The following is a 14661-nucleotide window of genomic DNA, read 5'->3' on the forward strand; positions in this document are numbered from 1 at the left end:
AGGGGAGCAAGTCTTTGAGGAGGAGTTTTGTGTTCTCATGACACAACTTTGCATCAGTCTCAGCAGGAATGAGCTGTACGTACCTTGTTTGTAAAAGATGTTGCCTAGGTGTATGATTTGCACAACACAAGCTCAGGGAGGTTGTAACCTGGTATTTTTCACATTTCTGAACAAGGCTTTGTCAATTGTAAGGCTTAAAACGTGCTTCAGGAGCTGCTTTTACGGGGTGGGTGTGAGGATAGAAATGGATCCTGTGCATGCACATCACTAGTGAATGTACCCATCTCTGGATAAAAAGCTGAAAGCCAGGTGGCACTAGGCACAAGGTACAAGATAGGGAGGAAAGGATATTTTAACAAAGGACACTAGATCAAACAGCAGTACTTGCTGTGGCTGCACTAAGGAGACACATCTGTTTTCAAGGCAGAGGAATGGCGAGTACTGTAAAGTAAGCTAACAAACAGATGTACTAACTCTTTGGAGAAACCAGACCTCCATTCTAGATCCAGAGGGCCACCCACATGCATGCTAGGAAGATGTTGGTGTCACATGAGAGCTCTACAGTTCACTCTGCCTTTGCTGTTACCAGAAGATGCAAAACTTTAACATGAGGGGCATCCTGCAGAGAGGGCCTTTCTCTTTCTCCCAGCAACTTTTTTTTTTTCTCTTTCTCTCAGCAACTACATTTATCTGAGCTGGGTAGCGTTGGAGAAGCCTAAAGCCCTGTGCCCAGCCTGAGCTGAGCTTGATGCCTGGGTGCCTAAAAATCCCAGCAGATGACATGGCACTTCTAGGGAAAGATGAGGAACTGTCCTGAATGTCCACACTTAATCCTGCCACACTGCAAGTCAGGAGGCATAGGAGGAAGCCTCCAGGGCAAACACAGAACGTGAGGACCCTGGAGTATGTTCTGAATCAGCTGAGGTTTTCAAGGTGGACCACCTCAAAGCTGGCCATTAAGGTACTTCAGCAGTTAGATGCTGTGGAAAACTGGTACATTTAGCTTACAGCTTCTCCTTTAGGCCATTCCTACGCAGAAGGGCAGGTACAACTAAGCAGGCCACCAGAGTCTTCCTCCTGGCTCTGCCATCCATGCTGAGTCATTGCCTTCACTGCATTTTCATAACACAGTGATCCCCTCTGTGGGTGCTAACTCTGCTTAGAGCTGTAAAGCACAGCCAACATTGTGCTGAATCATCACAACTGCTAACAAATGAACTCCTTTCTTCATTCTGTCTGTGCACCAATCCTGTTTGCTGCCGCTCTGATTGCTTGTGAGGGCAGGGGTGGGGACAGTGTGATACAGAAGGGGAACAAAGTGGTTTGTCTCTGCATAGAAGAGTAAAATTTTCAGGATGAATCTTCCCTTGCTTCAAGCTGTACCACACAGTCCTTTCGGGGTTGGCTAAGCAGAGCTGTTTTAATAAATGGTGCCCAGATTGTGGTTTTCTCTGCTTTCTTCCAGCCTTGTTTTTCTTTGGGTTGTGATGTATAGGCTCCTTCAGCCCAAGCCATGTCAGGGATGCCATACCACAGTAGAAGTAGCTCACAACCTTTAGTCATTTTCTTTAATGCCTCAGCAGAGATGCAGTTTAAAATATTTTCCTTTGGCTAGAACCTTTCCTTAGAGGGAGAGGGGATGGCAAAATGTATTCACACGGCAGACACTGATGAAATCAAGACAATACATTGCATTCCATTTTGTATCTCATGACCTGTAGCACTAAATTAGCATGCTTAGTTTCATAATATCCAAGAGAATTATGATATAGTTACCGTTTCACAGGTGAGGGAATTGAGATTCATTACATTGCCTGTAGCTGTGATTTAAATAGCAATAGACCTTGTGGTCTGTAAAGGGTTCCATCAACTGGGCCATTGCCAAGAAGTTTTGAAAAGCTTTGGCAGGTTTCCTGACCTGCCAGTTCTGAGTCTTAATCATGGGATCCCATGTCATCTGTACAGTGTATCTGCTTCTATGCTAAGTTAAATAAAATGCAACTCAGAACCCCCCTATGCCTTTCACGTCTTCCACTCTGTTTTCATCGTTTTTTAAAGCAGAGAAAGCAAACAATTAAAAACAGTATTCTGTGTATGGCTCTTTCAGTCTGTGCCTTCACTCTGTGTGAGTACGTCTCGATATTTTTTGTTCAGGAACACGCTGCTAGACAGAGTTTACCTTTACATCTATAAATAATACTGCTCCCATTAAATGGTGGGCATCCCAGAAACTTTCTTTCCGTACTTACACACATACTTAATTTTAATCAGAAATGTATCCATTCAGAGAACTGGTAAATATTTTTAGCATTGAGTCAGGATAAACTGTAGCCTGATAAGTGTGATAAGGAAGAATCGGTTAATTTGTATGGCTCTCTAACTTCTGTAAGGGTAGATCCCTGGGGTATGATTTGCCAGCGAAAGAATGTTTTGAAGATGTAGTGTATAACCTGATACCTGTGAGGATGTCTCTGGAAAACCTGACAGAACTAGAATTTCTCTCATGCATTTTATGCAAAGCTAAATTGAATTAATCTCTCTCTAATGCACATTAAAAGTAGATGTAATTTTTTCTCTTATTCTACATTCCACCAGATGATTTAAAAAATGAGGGGCTCTGCTTCAGTGGTGTAGCTTCCTAAAACTGCTCATTCATTTCTCCATATGTAGTGTATTCCTGATGCTCTAAAGCCAACCATATGACCTGAACAAAGGTGACTGAGTAAAGAGCCTCTTAAGTCACAGAATCATAGGATCATAGAATGGTTTGGGTTGGAAGGGACCTCAAAGGTCATCTAGTTCCAATGCCCCTGCCATGGGCAGGGACACCCTCCACTAGACCAGGTTGCCTAAAGCTCCATCCAGCCTGGCCTTGAACACTTCCAGGAATGGGACATCCACAAGCTTTCTGGGCAACCTATTCCAGTGCCTCACCACTCTAACAGTAAAGAATTTCTTCCTAATATCTAATCTAAATCTACCCTCTTTTAGCTTAAACCCATTACCCCTTGTCCTGTCACTACAATCCCTGACAAACAGTGCCTCCCCATCTTTCCTGTAGGCCCCTTCAGGTACTGAAAGGCCGCAATAAGGTCTCCCTGGAGCCTTCTCTTCTCCAGGCTGAATAATCCCAACTCTCTCAGCCTGTCCTCATAGGAGAGGTGCTCCAGCCCTCTGATCAACTTTGTGGCCCTCCTCTGGACTTGCTCCAACAGCTCCATGTCTTTCTTGTACTGGGGCTCCCAGAGCTGGACGCAGTACTCCAGGTGGGGTCTCACAAGAGTGGAGCAGAGGGGGAGAATCACCTCCCTCGACCTGCTGGTCACACTTCTTTTGATGCAGCCCAGGACACGGTTGGCTTTCTCGGCTGCAAGCACACACTGCGGGCTCATGTTGAGCTTTTCACCAGCCAGTACCCCCAAGTCCTTCTCCTCAGGGCTGCTTTCAATCCATCCTCCACCCAGCCTAGATTTGTGCTTGGGATTGCGCCAACCCACTTGCAGGACCTTGCACTTGACCTTGTTGAACATCATGCGGTTCACACAGGCCCACCTCTCAAGCCTGTCAAGGTCCCTCTGGATGGCATCCCTTCTCTCCACATGGTGGTGGTCGACCACACCACACAGCTTGGTGTTGTTGGCAAACTTGCCCGAGGGTGCACTCGATCCCACTGTCCATGTTGCCAACAAAGATGTTAAACAGTGCCAGTCCCAATAATGACCCCTGAGGAACACCACTCGTCACTGTTCTCCACTTGGACATTGAGCTGTTGACCACAACTCTTTGCATGCGACCATCCAGCCAATTCCTTATCCACCAAGTGGTCCATCCATTGAATCTATGTCTCTTCAATTTAGAGACAAGGATGTCATGCAGGACAGTGTCAGATGCTTTGCGCAAGTCCAGGTAGATGACATCAGTCACTCTTCCCTTGTCCACCAACGCTGTAACCCCATCATAGAAGGCCATCAGATTTGTTAGGCACAATTTGCCCTTAGTGAAGCCATGTTGGCTGTCACCAGTCACCTCCTTATTTTCCATGTGCCTGAGCTGAGTTTCCAGGAGGATCTGCTCCATGATCTTGCCAGGCACAGAGGGTGAGACTGACCGGCCTGTAGTTCCCTGGGTCTTCCTTTTTTCCCTTTTTAAAAATGGGGGTTATGTTTCCCCCTTTTTCAGTCGGTGGGAACTTCGTCAGACTGCCACGACTTTTCAAATATTGTGGAGAGTGGCTTGGCCCCTTCATCCACCAGTTCCCTCAGGACCTGCGGATGCATCTCATCAGGTCCCATGGACTTGTGCACCTTCAGGTTCCTTAGATACTCTCAAACGTTATCTTCCTCTACAGTGGGCAGTTCTGCATTCTCCAAGTCCCTGCCTTTGCCTTCTGTGACCTGGGCAGTGTGGCTAGAGCACTTGCCAGTGAAGACTGAGGCAAAGAAGTCGTTGAGTACCTCAGCCTTCTCCATATCCTGGGTAACCAGGTTGCCTGTTTCATTCTGGAGGGGACCCACATTTTCCCTTGTCCTCCTTTTATCACTGACATCATACCTGTAGAAGCTTTTCTTGTTGTCCTTAACATCTCTGGCCAGACTAATTTCTATCAGGGCTTTGGCTTTCCTAACCTGATCCCTGGCTGCTTGGACAGTTTCTCTGTATTCCTCCCAGGCTACCCGCCTTTGCTTCCACCCTCTGTAGGCTTCCTTTTTTTGTTAGACTTTGTCCAGGAGCTCCTTGTTCATCCATGGGGGTGTCTTGGCATTTTTGCCTGACTACCTCTTTGTTGGGATGAATCGCTCCTGCACTTGGAGGAGGTGACCCTTGAATATTAGCCAGCTGTCTTGGGCCCCTCTTCCTTCCAGGGCTTTGTCCCATGGTATTCTACCCAGCAGATCCCTGAAGAGGCCAAAGTCCGCTCTCCTGAAGTCCAGGGTAGTGAGCTTGCTGTGTGTCCTCCTTGCTGCCCTGAGGGTCTTGAACTCCACCATTTCGTGATCACTGCAGCCAAGGCTGTCCTTGAGCTTCACTTTCCCTACCAGGCTCTCCTTGTTGGTGAGAACAAGGTCCAACATGGCACCTCTCCTCGTGGGCTCCTCTGTCACTTGGAGGAGGAAGTTGTTCATCAATGCATTCCAGGAGCTTTCTGGATTGCTTATGCCCTGCTGTGTTGCCCCTTCAACAGATGTTGGGGTGGTTGAAGCCCACCATAAGGACCAGGGCTTGTGAATGTGAGGCTGCTCCTATCTGACTATAGAGGCCTTCATCCACTCGGTCTCCAGTCAGGTGATCTGTAGGAAGCCCCAGCTGTGGTGTCCCCTGCCCCAGCGCTCCCTTTAATCCTGACCCATAAGCTCTCGGTCGGCTCCTTATCAATCCCCAGGCACTCTAGTTGTTCATTGACGTAGAGGGCGACACCCCTTCCTCGTCTGCCCTGCCTGTCCTTCCTAAAAAGCCTGTATCCTTCTATCCCATCACTCCAGTCACAGGAGCTATCACACCATGTCTCTGTGAAATCAGCTCATGAATTGTAAAGAAAAGTCCTTTTGCATAACATGGGGGCCTCCTTAACATGGGAGCCTGAGTCCCAATAAGAGAAGAGCAGGAAATAGACTCCAGTACTCTCTTGCCTCTTCAGACTGTGAGATCCAGCAGGAGATCCAAAATTTGTCTCACCTCTTTGGTATGAAAATGCAGTCTTTGCAAATCACCAGGCCCACACTGGAACAGGCAATGTGGGAGATTCAGCTGAATTCTAAATACATGTGTCTGCGGCATTAGGAGTTCTCAGAAAGATTGAGTACACAGCAAGTTTCATTTATAAAATATTCTGCTGAATGGTTAGTAGCATGACCTCTCCCAGGCCCAGATCTTCTCATTTTTATCTGCTATACCAAGGCTGGACCCAGCATCCCTGGCCATTCCTCATTCTAGTGCCAAGAGGCACTTGGTGTTTCTCACTCTGCTTCTCATTCATATTCTGGTGGGGTGCTTTGGCTCTGTGCCCCACTGAATTCCAACAGCAACATATAACATTGCTGTTAACAAACAAGAGCCTTGCGCAGTGGCTGGATCAAAGCTAGGAAAGACAGACATTGTGGGGAAAGGCTTTAAATATTTACCTTCTGCACTAACTCCTGTCCCTTATTTCTGCCCTCAAAAGACGGGCAAGTGCCAGACATTGAGGATTTAGTACCAATTTGCTTTCTAAAGCAAAATGTGCAGTAGTGTTTCAAATTACCTTTGTCTATTTTGGCTTCTGTTACATCCCCAAGCTTTCCTTGTACCCCTAACTGCTGACTTCTGAACATCACAATATAAATAGCTTTTGAGTTTTTGATAATGTTACTTTCAGTACTTAGAACTTTATTTAGGGGAAATAGAACAATTTCTAGCAAACGGCCACAATAGAAATATGCCCCCTACAGTGTCTGACCCTAGATGAAAGTTCTAACATCGTAATGTGGTTAGCGACCTGATGCATGTGAACAGACTGTATAACTTCAACTTAGTCTTCACTGTTCTGCCACTTAAATGTTCTCATGGAGCAACTATTTAGAGCTGAGCTGGCTTCCAAGGATCATGATGCAAAAGTCGAGATGAATTGAGGGGGACTTCATGTGATTAGGCACCTGTTCATTCATTGAGAGGGGGGGAGGCACTAGCATAACTAAACATCCAAATAAATCAGAGTCAGGGTGCACAGGTAAGAGTACACAGTCTGACTGTGTGTCTTTCTTTGTTCCCCAAGATTTTCCATGCTGAGCCTGGAGTTTGACTACATGTGCCAGTATGACTATGTGGAGATCCGTGATGGGGACAATTTGGACAGCCGAATAATTAAGAAATTCTGTGGGAATGAGAGGCCACCTCCCATTCGAAGCACTGGGTCTTCACTCCATGTCCTTTTCCAGTCTGATGGATCCAAGAACTTTGATGGATTTCATGCTGTCTTTGAAGAAATTACAGGTAAAATAATCCAAAAGTGGAACATGCCACTCATTAATTCAATTTCACTAATCTCTCTGTCTTTTTTGCTTCATTAAAAACTTTCATGCTGTGTTGCCAACAGCAACTTACACTAAGTCAGTGCAGGGAAGATTCAAAAGCCGTCAGATGGCATGTGAATGTGAGGCTCTTCTAACAAAGACTGAATTCCTTCTTCCTGCATGAAGAACAAGCACATCAGTCAGCACAAAAAAGCTGCTGTTTTGTGAAACTTTTCTGTTTGAATCTGAGAACTAAGAGCACAGAAGAAAATAGGGGAAGGGGTGTGTGTATCTGCAATTGCAGAATTGCTCAATGCTATGTGCAGGAGCAGAGTCATTGTCTCAATTAGCAAAAACTTAATGCAAAGCCTCATAAGTAGCTCAGTGAAAATATCCTGACATGACTCTTGTGTTGGCCCATGTATCATAACATTAGGGCTTAAAAAAAAAAAAAGTGTACAAAGGACAGATTATTTTCTTTAAGGAAAAAAAAAAAAAAAAGAGGCATTTCCCATTCTGTGATGAACTCAGTGTTACAAATGACAGAAGCAGGGCTCCAGAATTCCTGTGTTTTTGTTAGTACTCAGTGCTTGAGTCCCCCACGCTGCTTTCCACTGTTTCTTTCAGGCTGCAAAATAACATTGAAAGTGTAGCTGACTCCTCATTTTGCTATTGCATTTGAAGCAGCCTCTACACGCTTCCTGGATCTTCCTTGTTTAGCTATGTAGAGAATTTTGGTCAAGTTTATCCACAGTACTCCTGGCACAGAAGGCTAATCAGAGTGTGCTGCTTTGCCATAGATAAACTTTGCAGGATTTATGACTCACCATAACTTGCCTTCCGCACACCCTGGTGACCCACATTTCATGAGGTCATCCAGGGTATATCTGGCTCAGGAATTTTGGTTAATTTGTATAATCCTTATATAAATACAGAAACCTACAGTGGATCAGCTGTTAGCAATGATCAGGGGTGTAACTAGCAATCTAAAATGTGCATACTGCTGGATGCAGTGCATGTGCCATTTCTTGGCCTGCCCTATTCTTCAAATGTTACATTTAGTACATGTTAGTAACATAGCAGGAGCAGTTAGCTATTGATAGTTCGCCTAGGCTTACAGCAGGAGAGGTGATATAGAACAAATGAATGTGGTGTGGGCTATGTTGCATAAGGGCTGCCTACACTCAGGGAATTAACATTTTCCATATGGTACAAGCTAAATTGATTTTGTTTTCTCTGCCAAGCAGGGAACACTTGGTATTCGAATACTGTTGAGCACTGTATTTCTGCTCCATTTTTAGTGGTAATTATTCTGAGGCGAGGTGGCTGCAAGTGTGGTAATCCACACAGAGCACATTGCAAAGGGATTCTTAGAGTTTGTGAGGAGGTCTTATTGTGCACTTTATTATCAGGCTGTTCTGGCCTAATGTGTAGCCACAGTGAAAGGCTTTTAAAACACTCCCAGTGTCTTCTTATGTGAATTATTAACCTGTCCAGCAGGACAGTTCAGGGCAAAGAATACAGCGTGCATGGGGCAGCATATAATTGAAAGTGGGGGCAGCACAGGCTCTAAAGCTCTGGCAACACATTGCAAACTGAAGCATTTCCTCTGAAATTTCCCTCTGTGCACAGCACTGTGGAAAAGCCGAGGTCCCCGGAACAGATTGCATAGGGCTTGCTAGAGCAATTCCCTGCGCTGCAGGTGAAAGCAGCAGCAGCACTTGTGCTTACAGGATGTGGACCAGGCCGTGGAGGTGATCTGATGTCCCCAGCACCTTAGTATTGTAATGGAGAGGACGAAAGCGTCTTGCGCTGTCAGAACTGAATTCCTTCCCTTTCTGTCTTCCCTTCCTCTGAGGTCTGTGTTGGCTTATAAATCATAGCTTGCTGAAGCAGTGGCACTGACTGCAGAGAGGTCGCTGGTTCACTGCCAGAAAGATTTTGATGGATACAAAGTAAGCTGCAAAGCCTATATCCCCTTTAGGAAAGGTCACTGCATGTGTAGTTATTAAAGGACGAAACCACACAACCTGCTGCGCTGCCTGGTCTGGAAGCAGGTATTAGATAGATCCCATGCCATGCCAAATGTCAAATAATGGAAACCAGTAATTGGCATGAGTGACTAGAAGTCACTCGACAGACTTCAGATGAGAAGGATGGGCAGCCAGATGGGGAGGCATCAGGGTCTCTTAGGGATTAGACATATGCTGGATCTAGTTAGATGAAAGCCTGTTACTGAATTTCAATAACGCTTTACTTTCTGTACCCCCAAGCTAGTGATCTTTGACACAACATAGGGGCTTTAACCTTTTGTAGTACTGTCCCATGTTGTTTGACTGAAGCCAGGAAGTCAAGACTCCTTTAAAAATAAAAATATTTAGTGCTCTTGAATGTCAAGCATTTTCAAGGATGGTATCTGGCACTTATCCTCATTCACTTGACATGCTTACTTTACAGAATCAGACAAAGAGACAAAGCTGGGGCAAGGACAAAGCTGAAAGTTCACTGGCTTCAAACCAGTGATTACAAAATATCAGTCTGTACAGGCTCTTCTGCTTCTCCTTTCCTTTCTCAGTGATATTTTACGTTAGTCGGACACTGTACAATTGCCACATATATATTCCATTTAATGAATGAATTACTGTCCTTAGTCAGACCTTAGTCTTCAGTGAGACCTGGAAGATACTCATTGCCCAGCCGTGAATGAATTGCTGTTACATCATGACATGAAACCTCCAGAGAAATCCAAGTGTGGCATCTATATATTTCTTGTGTCTTGGCATCTGGATATAAGACACTTAAAGATGAAGTGAAGTCTTTGCAAGGAAAACAGCTGATTCTGATATCTGTCATTCTGGACTGCAGCAGAGAGAATGCTTTAAATGTAATAATACATAACCTAACCATAGATCCCCCAGGGATGGTTGCTCGTAGTTGCAAAACTCAATGGCTGGTACAAAGATTCAGATTTCTATTATAACCAAAGTAATCAGTGTGTTTAGCATGGAAGGACAAAGATGATCTGTTAATGAATTAGAATGCAGACCTTGCTAGCAATTACGATTTCAAAGTTACAGAATCATAGAATCATCAAGTCCAACCGTTAACCTAACACTGCCAAGTCCACCACTAAACCATGTCCCTAAGCACCACATCTACACCTCAATGTCTTTCTTGTAGTGAGGGGCCCAAAACTGAACACAGCACTCAAGGTGTGGCCTCACCAGTGCTGAGTACAGGGGCACAATTACTCCCCTAGTCCTGCTGGCCACACTGTTCCTGATACAAGCCAGGATGCTGTTGGCCTTGGCCACCTGGGCATGCTGCTGGCTCATATTCAGCCGGTTGACAACCAACATCCCCTGTTCCTTTTCCGCCAAGGAGCTTTCCAGCCACTCTTCCCCAAGCCTGTAGCATTGCATGGGGTTGTTGTGAGCCAAGTGCAGGACCTAGGACTGAGCCTTGTTGAACTTCATGTAGTTGGCCTCAGCCCATTGACCCAGCCTGTCAAGATTCTTCTACAGAGGGATCAAGCATGCTTGATCCAAGTATGCTGGATAATTCTTTAAGATGACAAGGAGTATGTTTTGTAGTCAATGTGAGCTGAAACTGAACTCAGGTTCTGGTATGGATCCGGATGTGAACTTTGCTGCAGAGTTCTGTTCAGATGGACTTGAAGCAGGGCATCAGATCCTGAACTCCTTAAGTGTTGGAGTTACTTGAATCTTAAACTGGATCTAAATCTTTACATTTTGGCTCTACTTTCTGTCTGGTAAAACCCACACTCAGTGTGGAAAATAATCTAAGTGGAAATGATTTCTTTATTTTTGAGAGTAAATTACGTTCTACTCACTCATCTCACCTTCGAGCAGGCACAAACAAACCTGTGTGTTATTGCACAGTGGAATTTGCTGATATTAAGTGGTGCAATTACACATTCTGATATTAATTTATGCTGATATGTATAGTTTGATGTGTATCATTGCTAGATTTGTGGTGTGCAAGAGCTTCCTCAGCAGACGTGGTCATCATGACCATTCAGATCTTCCTGAACCCAACACAAAAGAAGTGCTCCTCATGGGCAGAGCAATTCTCAAAGTCTGCAATGACAAGATCCAAGACCCAAAAAAACCACCAGAACCATGGATCCCAGAACTTATCCCTAACTCTGGGATGAATGGCAGGAGAAATGTAGGTTAATATTAAACTTCTTTAATTTAGGCTAAGCTCTAAACACTGTTGAAGCTTGCTGTAAGTTATTTTTCTTCCATAAACCTTTCTCACCACTTGACTACAGTTAAAGGAAAATGGTAAGAGTAAGTGATGAATGCTGGGAAAAGAACTGCCCATCCCTATAAGATCCCCTCTGCAGTAAGTAAGAAAGAAGAGCAGAAGGCTTTTTGACATGCATTGTGCCCTTTACTGTGTCTTCCTAACTTTTAAGCAGAATATGTAATTTACCCCAAGATACGACCATCATAAGGAAAAATAGATAAGGACTGCCATCCTAGGAGAGACAATGAACATTCTTGCTTTTCTTTTATAGCTTGCTCTTCATCCCCATGTCTTCATGATGGAACGTGCATTCTAGACAAAAGCGGTACCTACAAATGTGCCTGTCTGGCTGGCTATACAGGCAATCGCTGTGAAAACTGTGAGTACAGGCACTATGTGTATGACCACTATGTGTATGTCACTGATGCAGGCCATGAATTGTTAGGAATGTCATTGGTATGTAGATTAGGTCAATCACAGTGCCACTGAGCTTCTTATGGCATTTTAAAAGATGAGTTGCTTGCAGTTTATGAAGGTTTCCACTGAATAGTTCTAGAGTTTTATATCTATCTGTAAAAAGGTAAAACAGAATTGGAGCTGGGAAATAGCACACAGGAAATCTTGTAATGGACCTTATCAGACAGAGATATACCTGCCTGGTATTTTCCATTGTGTGGATCATCTGTTCTCTTCTAAAAACACATACCCCAGCTGAGCCCTGTGCTTGATGCTCTTGCCAGAGTCAGTCCTAGGAAGTTTAACCAGCTGACCCTGGAGGATTTCAGTGATACTAGTGAAATTCACTTGGGATCATATTTGGCCCAAGACAGAAAGCATGGCTTACTGTACCCTGCTGTGGCATTATTCTGGCCATAAAGCATACAATACCTTGCCTGCTTCTGGAGTTTTCAATTCAATGTCAAAGCAGCCAATATACACCTAACCTCACTACTTCAAAATCTTTTCCCCACATTGTCAATAGTGGATTTCTCTCCTGGAATTGCTTTTACTTATCAGGGGAGTTAAATCCTAGTGACATGGTACCTCCTTGCATGCATCATTTTGAGATAAAAGACCTTTTGATTTCTACAGATCCAGAAGTAGCTCCTAAGACTTGACTTTTCTCCCAGCAGACCAGCAGTGAGATAGTTTTACATTTTCTATAAGCCTGAAAAAGTTTTGGTTCTGAACAACATGCCACATTCTGCCAGATTGCACAGATTCCTGGTATGTTTTCTGTAGGGAAGGGGTTGCTGCAAATTGAGGGTTCCTGACCTGAGGGCTAATGTGGCTGGCTCTTCTACTAACAGCCTCTGCTGTGAGTAGTTGTTTAGTAGGTCATTTAGGGACTGGGAACTGCCCAGCTCTTTGCAGCTGCTCAATGAGATTACAATCTGTTCCTGTCTTTAGGAGAGAGTTAGAAAAAAAACCCAAAACCAAACTAGAAAAGATTCCTGTCTGGTTCAGAACCAACCTAAATTTCAAATGACATAAATTTCCAGCAAACCTCAACGCTAGTTTTGGCAGGCTCTACACTAGAGGCAAGAAATGAAGCTCACGTTCTTTTACTAGTCTTCTTTTGTAATTCCAGTGTAGAAACTTCACCCATGCAACACACAGAGCAAACAACAGAGGAGGGAGTCGTAAAACAATAGGATGAGACTTCTGTCTTATTGTAAACAATGAAGGGTATAGATAGTAACAGAATAAAAGGGAGGAGACACTTAAAATTACATACAATAAGATTTTTAACTTGACAGGAATCCTGTAGTTTGATTTGTGAAAGAACAGTTTAGGTGGATAAAATACTGCTTTATGATGTTTGCAGCTGTATGCTTGCCTTTTGCTTATGCTAGGAAATATTTTTTTCCAGCACCTATACTGCTGCCTTTCGTAACATAGATAAAGGTTGACTTTTTATCCTTGTATGTGAATAGCAAACCTCACAGTGGGAAAATATCATGGCAAATCTATGTTCTCTCTGGCTTCAAAGAAGTTTTTTCTTAAGATATTTCCTTCAGTTTTGTGAAAATGTATCCTAAGTATTTTCCAGTGTATGGAGGGAAAACGGCAGAAAATTAAAGTTTGATTTGTTTTTTAAGACCAAAAGGAAGAACTGGAAAAAATATCTGTGGCTGTAATTCTTTAAAAATTAGTCATATAGTTTCCTGAACAGCACCGCAGTTTAAATGTTAAAGGGAGGTCATGTCATGCTCAGAATCTTTATGTCTGTTAGGTCCTGCAGCAACAGTACTGTCTTGTGTGGTGGACCCAAGGGAAATAAGTTTATTTCTGCAGAAAACAATCAAAAAAATGGTCGTTTTTAGAATATTGAATATGACTTTGGACACTATAAGGCTGATTCTTTCAGTCTGGTTTTCTTGGAGCAAGTCAGGTGCAATCCTCCTAAAGTCAATGGATTTATGTTGATGAAAAATAGGTATAAGAGAGAAGAAAATTAGAGCCTCTTAATGTTAAGTGCATGTAGAAGATTTGAGGTGGTGCAACAAAAGGTACCTAGAGAGATACAAGGGTTTTAAAGAAATCCAAGGGACATACTTCAGAGGAAGGGAGACTGTGGGATTATCTCATTTAGGAATAAGTTAAGGCCAAATTAAACAAATTAAGCAATGTCCATTTGTTAATGGACAATTAACAAATTTGTGACAGAATTAGAAAACTTCTAAGTTCCTCACAAACCCAATGCGACTGTGTCTTTTTGTCTGTTACCGAGTTTACTTCTAAAGATGTAGGAATCGCTATTGGAATTATGGAAATCACCTTAATGAGATAAACCACAAGGAACCTATTTTTCCTCTGTTAAACTAAGTTACATCTATTTAATAGGATGAACAACATTGGTCAAGCTGCTTTCCTGGGGTAATATTCAACCCTAATTGCTCTGTCAGTTACAATTTTCAATATTAATAAAATAATTAGAGGCACAGTTTGCTTATAACTAGCAGTCTCTTTTCTCTTCTCTTATGGCAGCCAGGAAATTGGTTTTTGTTTACAATTTGAGGTGCTAATATAGTGATTTAAAGGCTTCAACAGCATGAAGTGAAATGCAGGCATGTATCTTTCTAACAGCTGTTAATATTTCAATCAATTCTGTTTCAGGGCAAGAAATATTTTATCTAAGTATGTCTGATTACATTCCAGAGACTGTTTTTTAAAAAAAATCTACATGAAATTGTAAAATAAATGCTACCCAATAGAGTGAGATCTTTCCTTCTTTCTTCTGCCCTAAAACACAATAAAGACAAGTCCTAGAGACCAGCAACAAATACCTTCTTACACATAAGCATGCTTTGTTACAATGATACAGTAAGTAGAGAAAACTAATTCCTGTTTTAAATACATGGACTTACTTCTGATCTTAAACTGCATTTGCAGTATA

General features: G+C 43.2%; 1 protein-coding gene across 3 annotated transcripts in view; it reads left to right on the forward strand.

The window, feature by feature from the left end:
• The window catches only part of PAMR1 (peptidase domain containing associated with muscle regeneration 1), a 61557-nt gene that overhangs the window by 20217 nt on the left and 26679 nt on the right, over positions 1 to 14661 (forward strand). For 2 of the 3 annotated variants that reach the window (XM_075754794.1, XM_075754795.1), the window contains exons 5-6: positions 6749 to 6966; positions 11533 to 11640. In XM_075754794.1, the coding sequence (XP_075610909.1) occupies positions 6749 to 6966; positions 11533 to 11640 (326 nt within the window). The remainder of the gene's footprint in view (positions 1 to 6748; positions 6967 to 11532; positions 11641 to 14661) is intronic. The other variant, XM_075754797.1, reaches the window with a different exon arrangement.

Source organism: Balearica regulorum, chromosome 5 (genome assembly GCF_011004875.1).
Source record: "Balearica regulorum gibbericeps isolate bBalReg1 chromosome 5, bBalReg1.pri, whole genome shotgun sequence".
NCBI lineage: Eukaryota > Metazoa > Chordata > Aves > Gruiformes > Gruidae > Balearica > Balearica regulorum.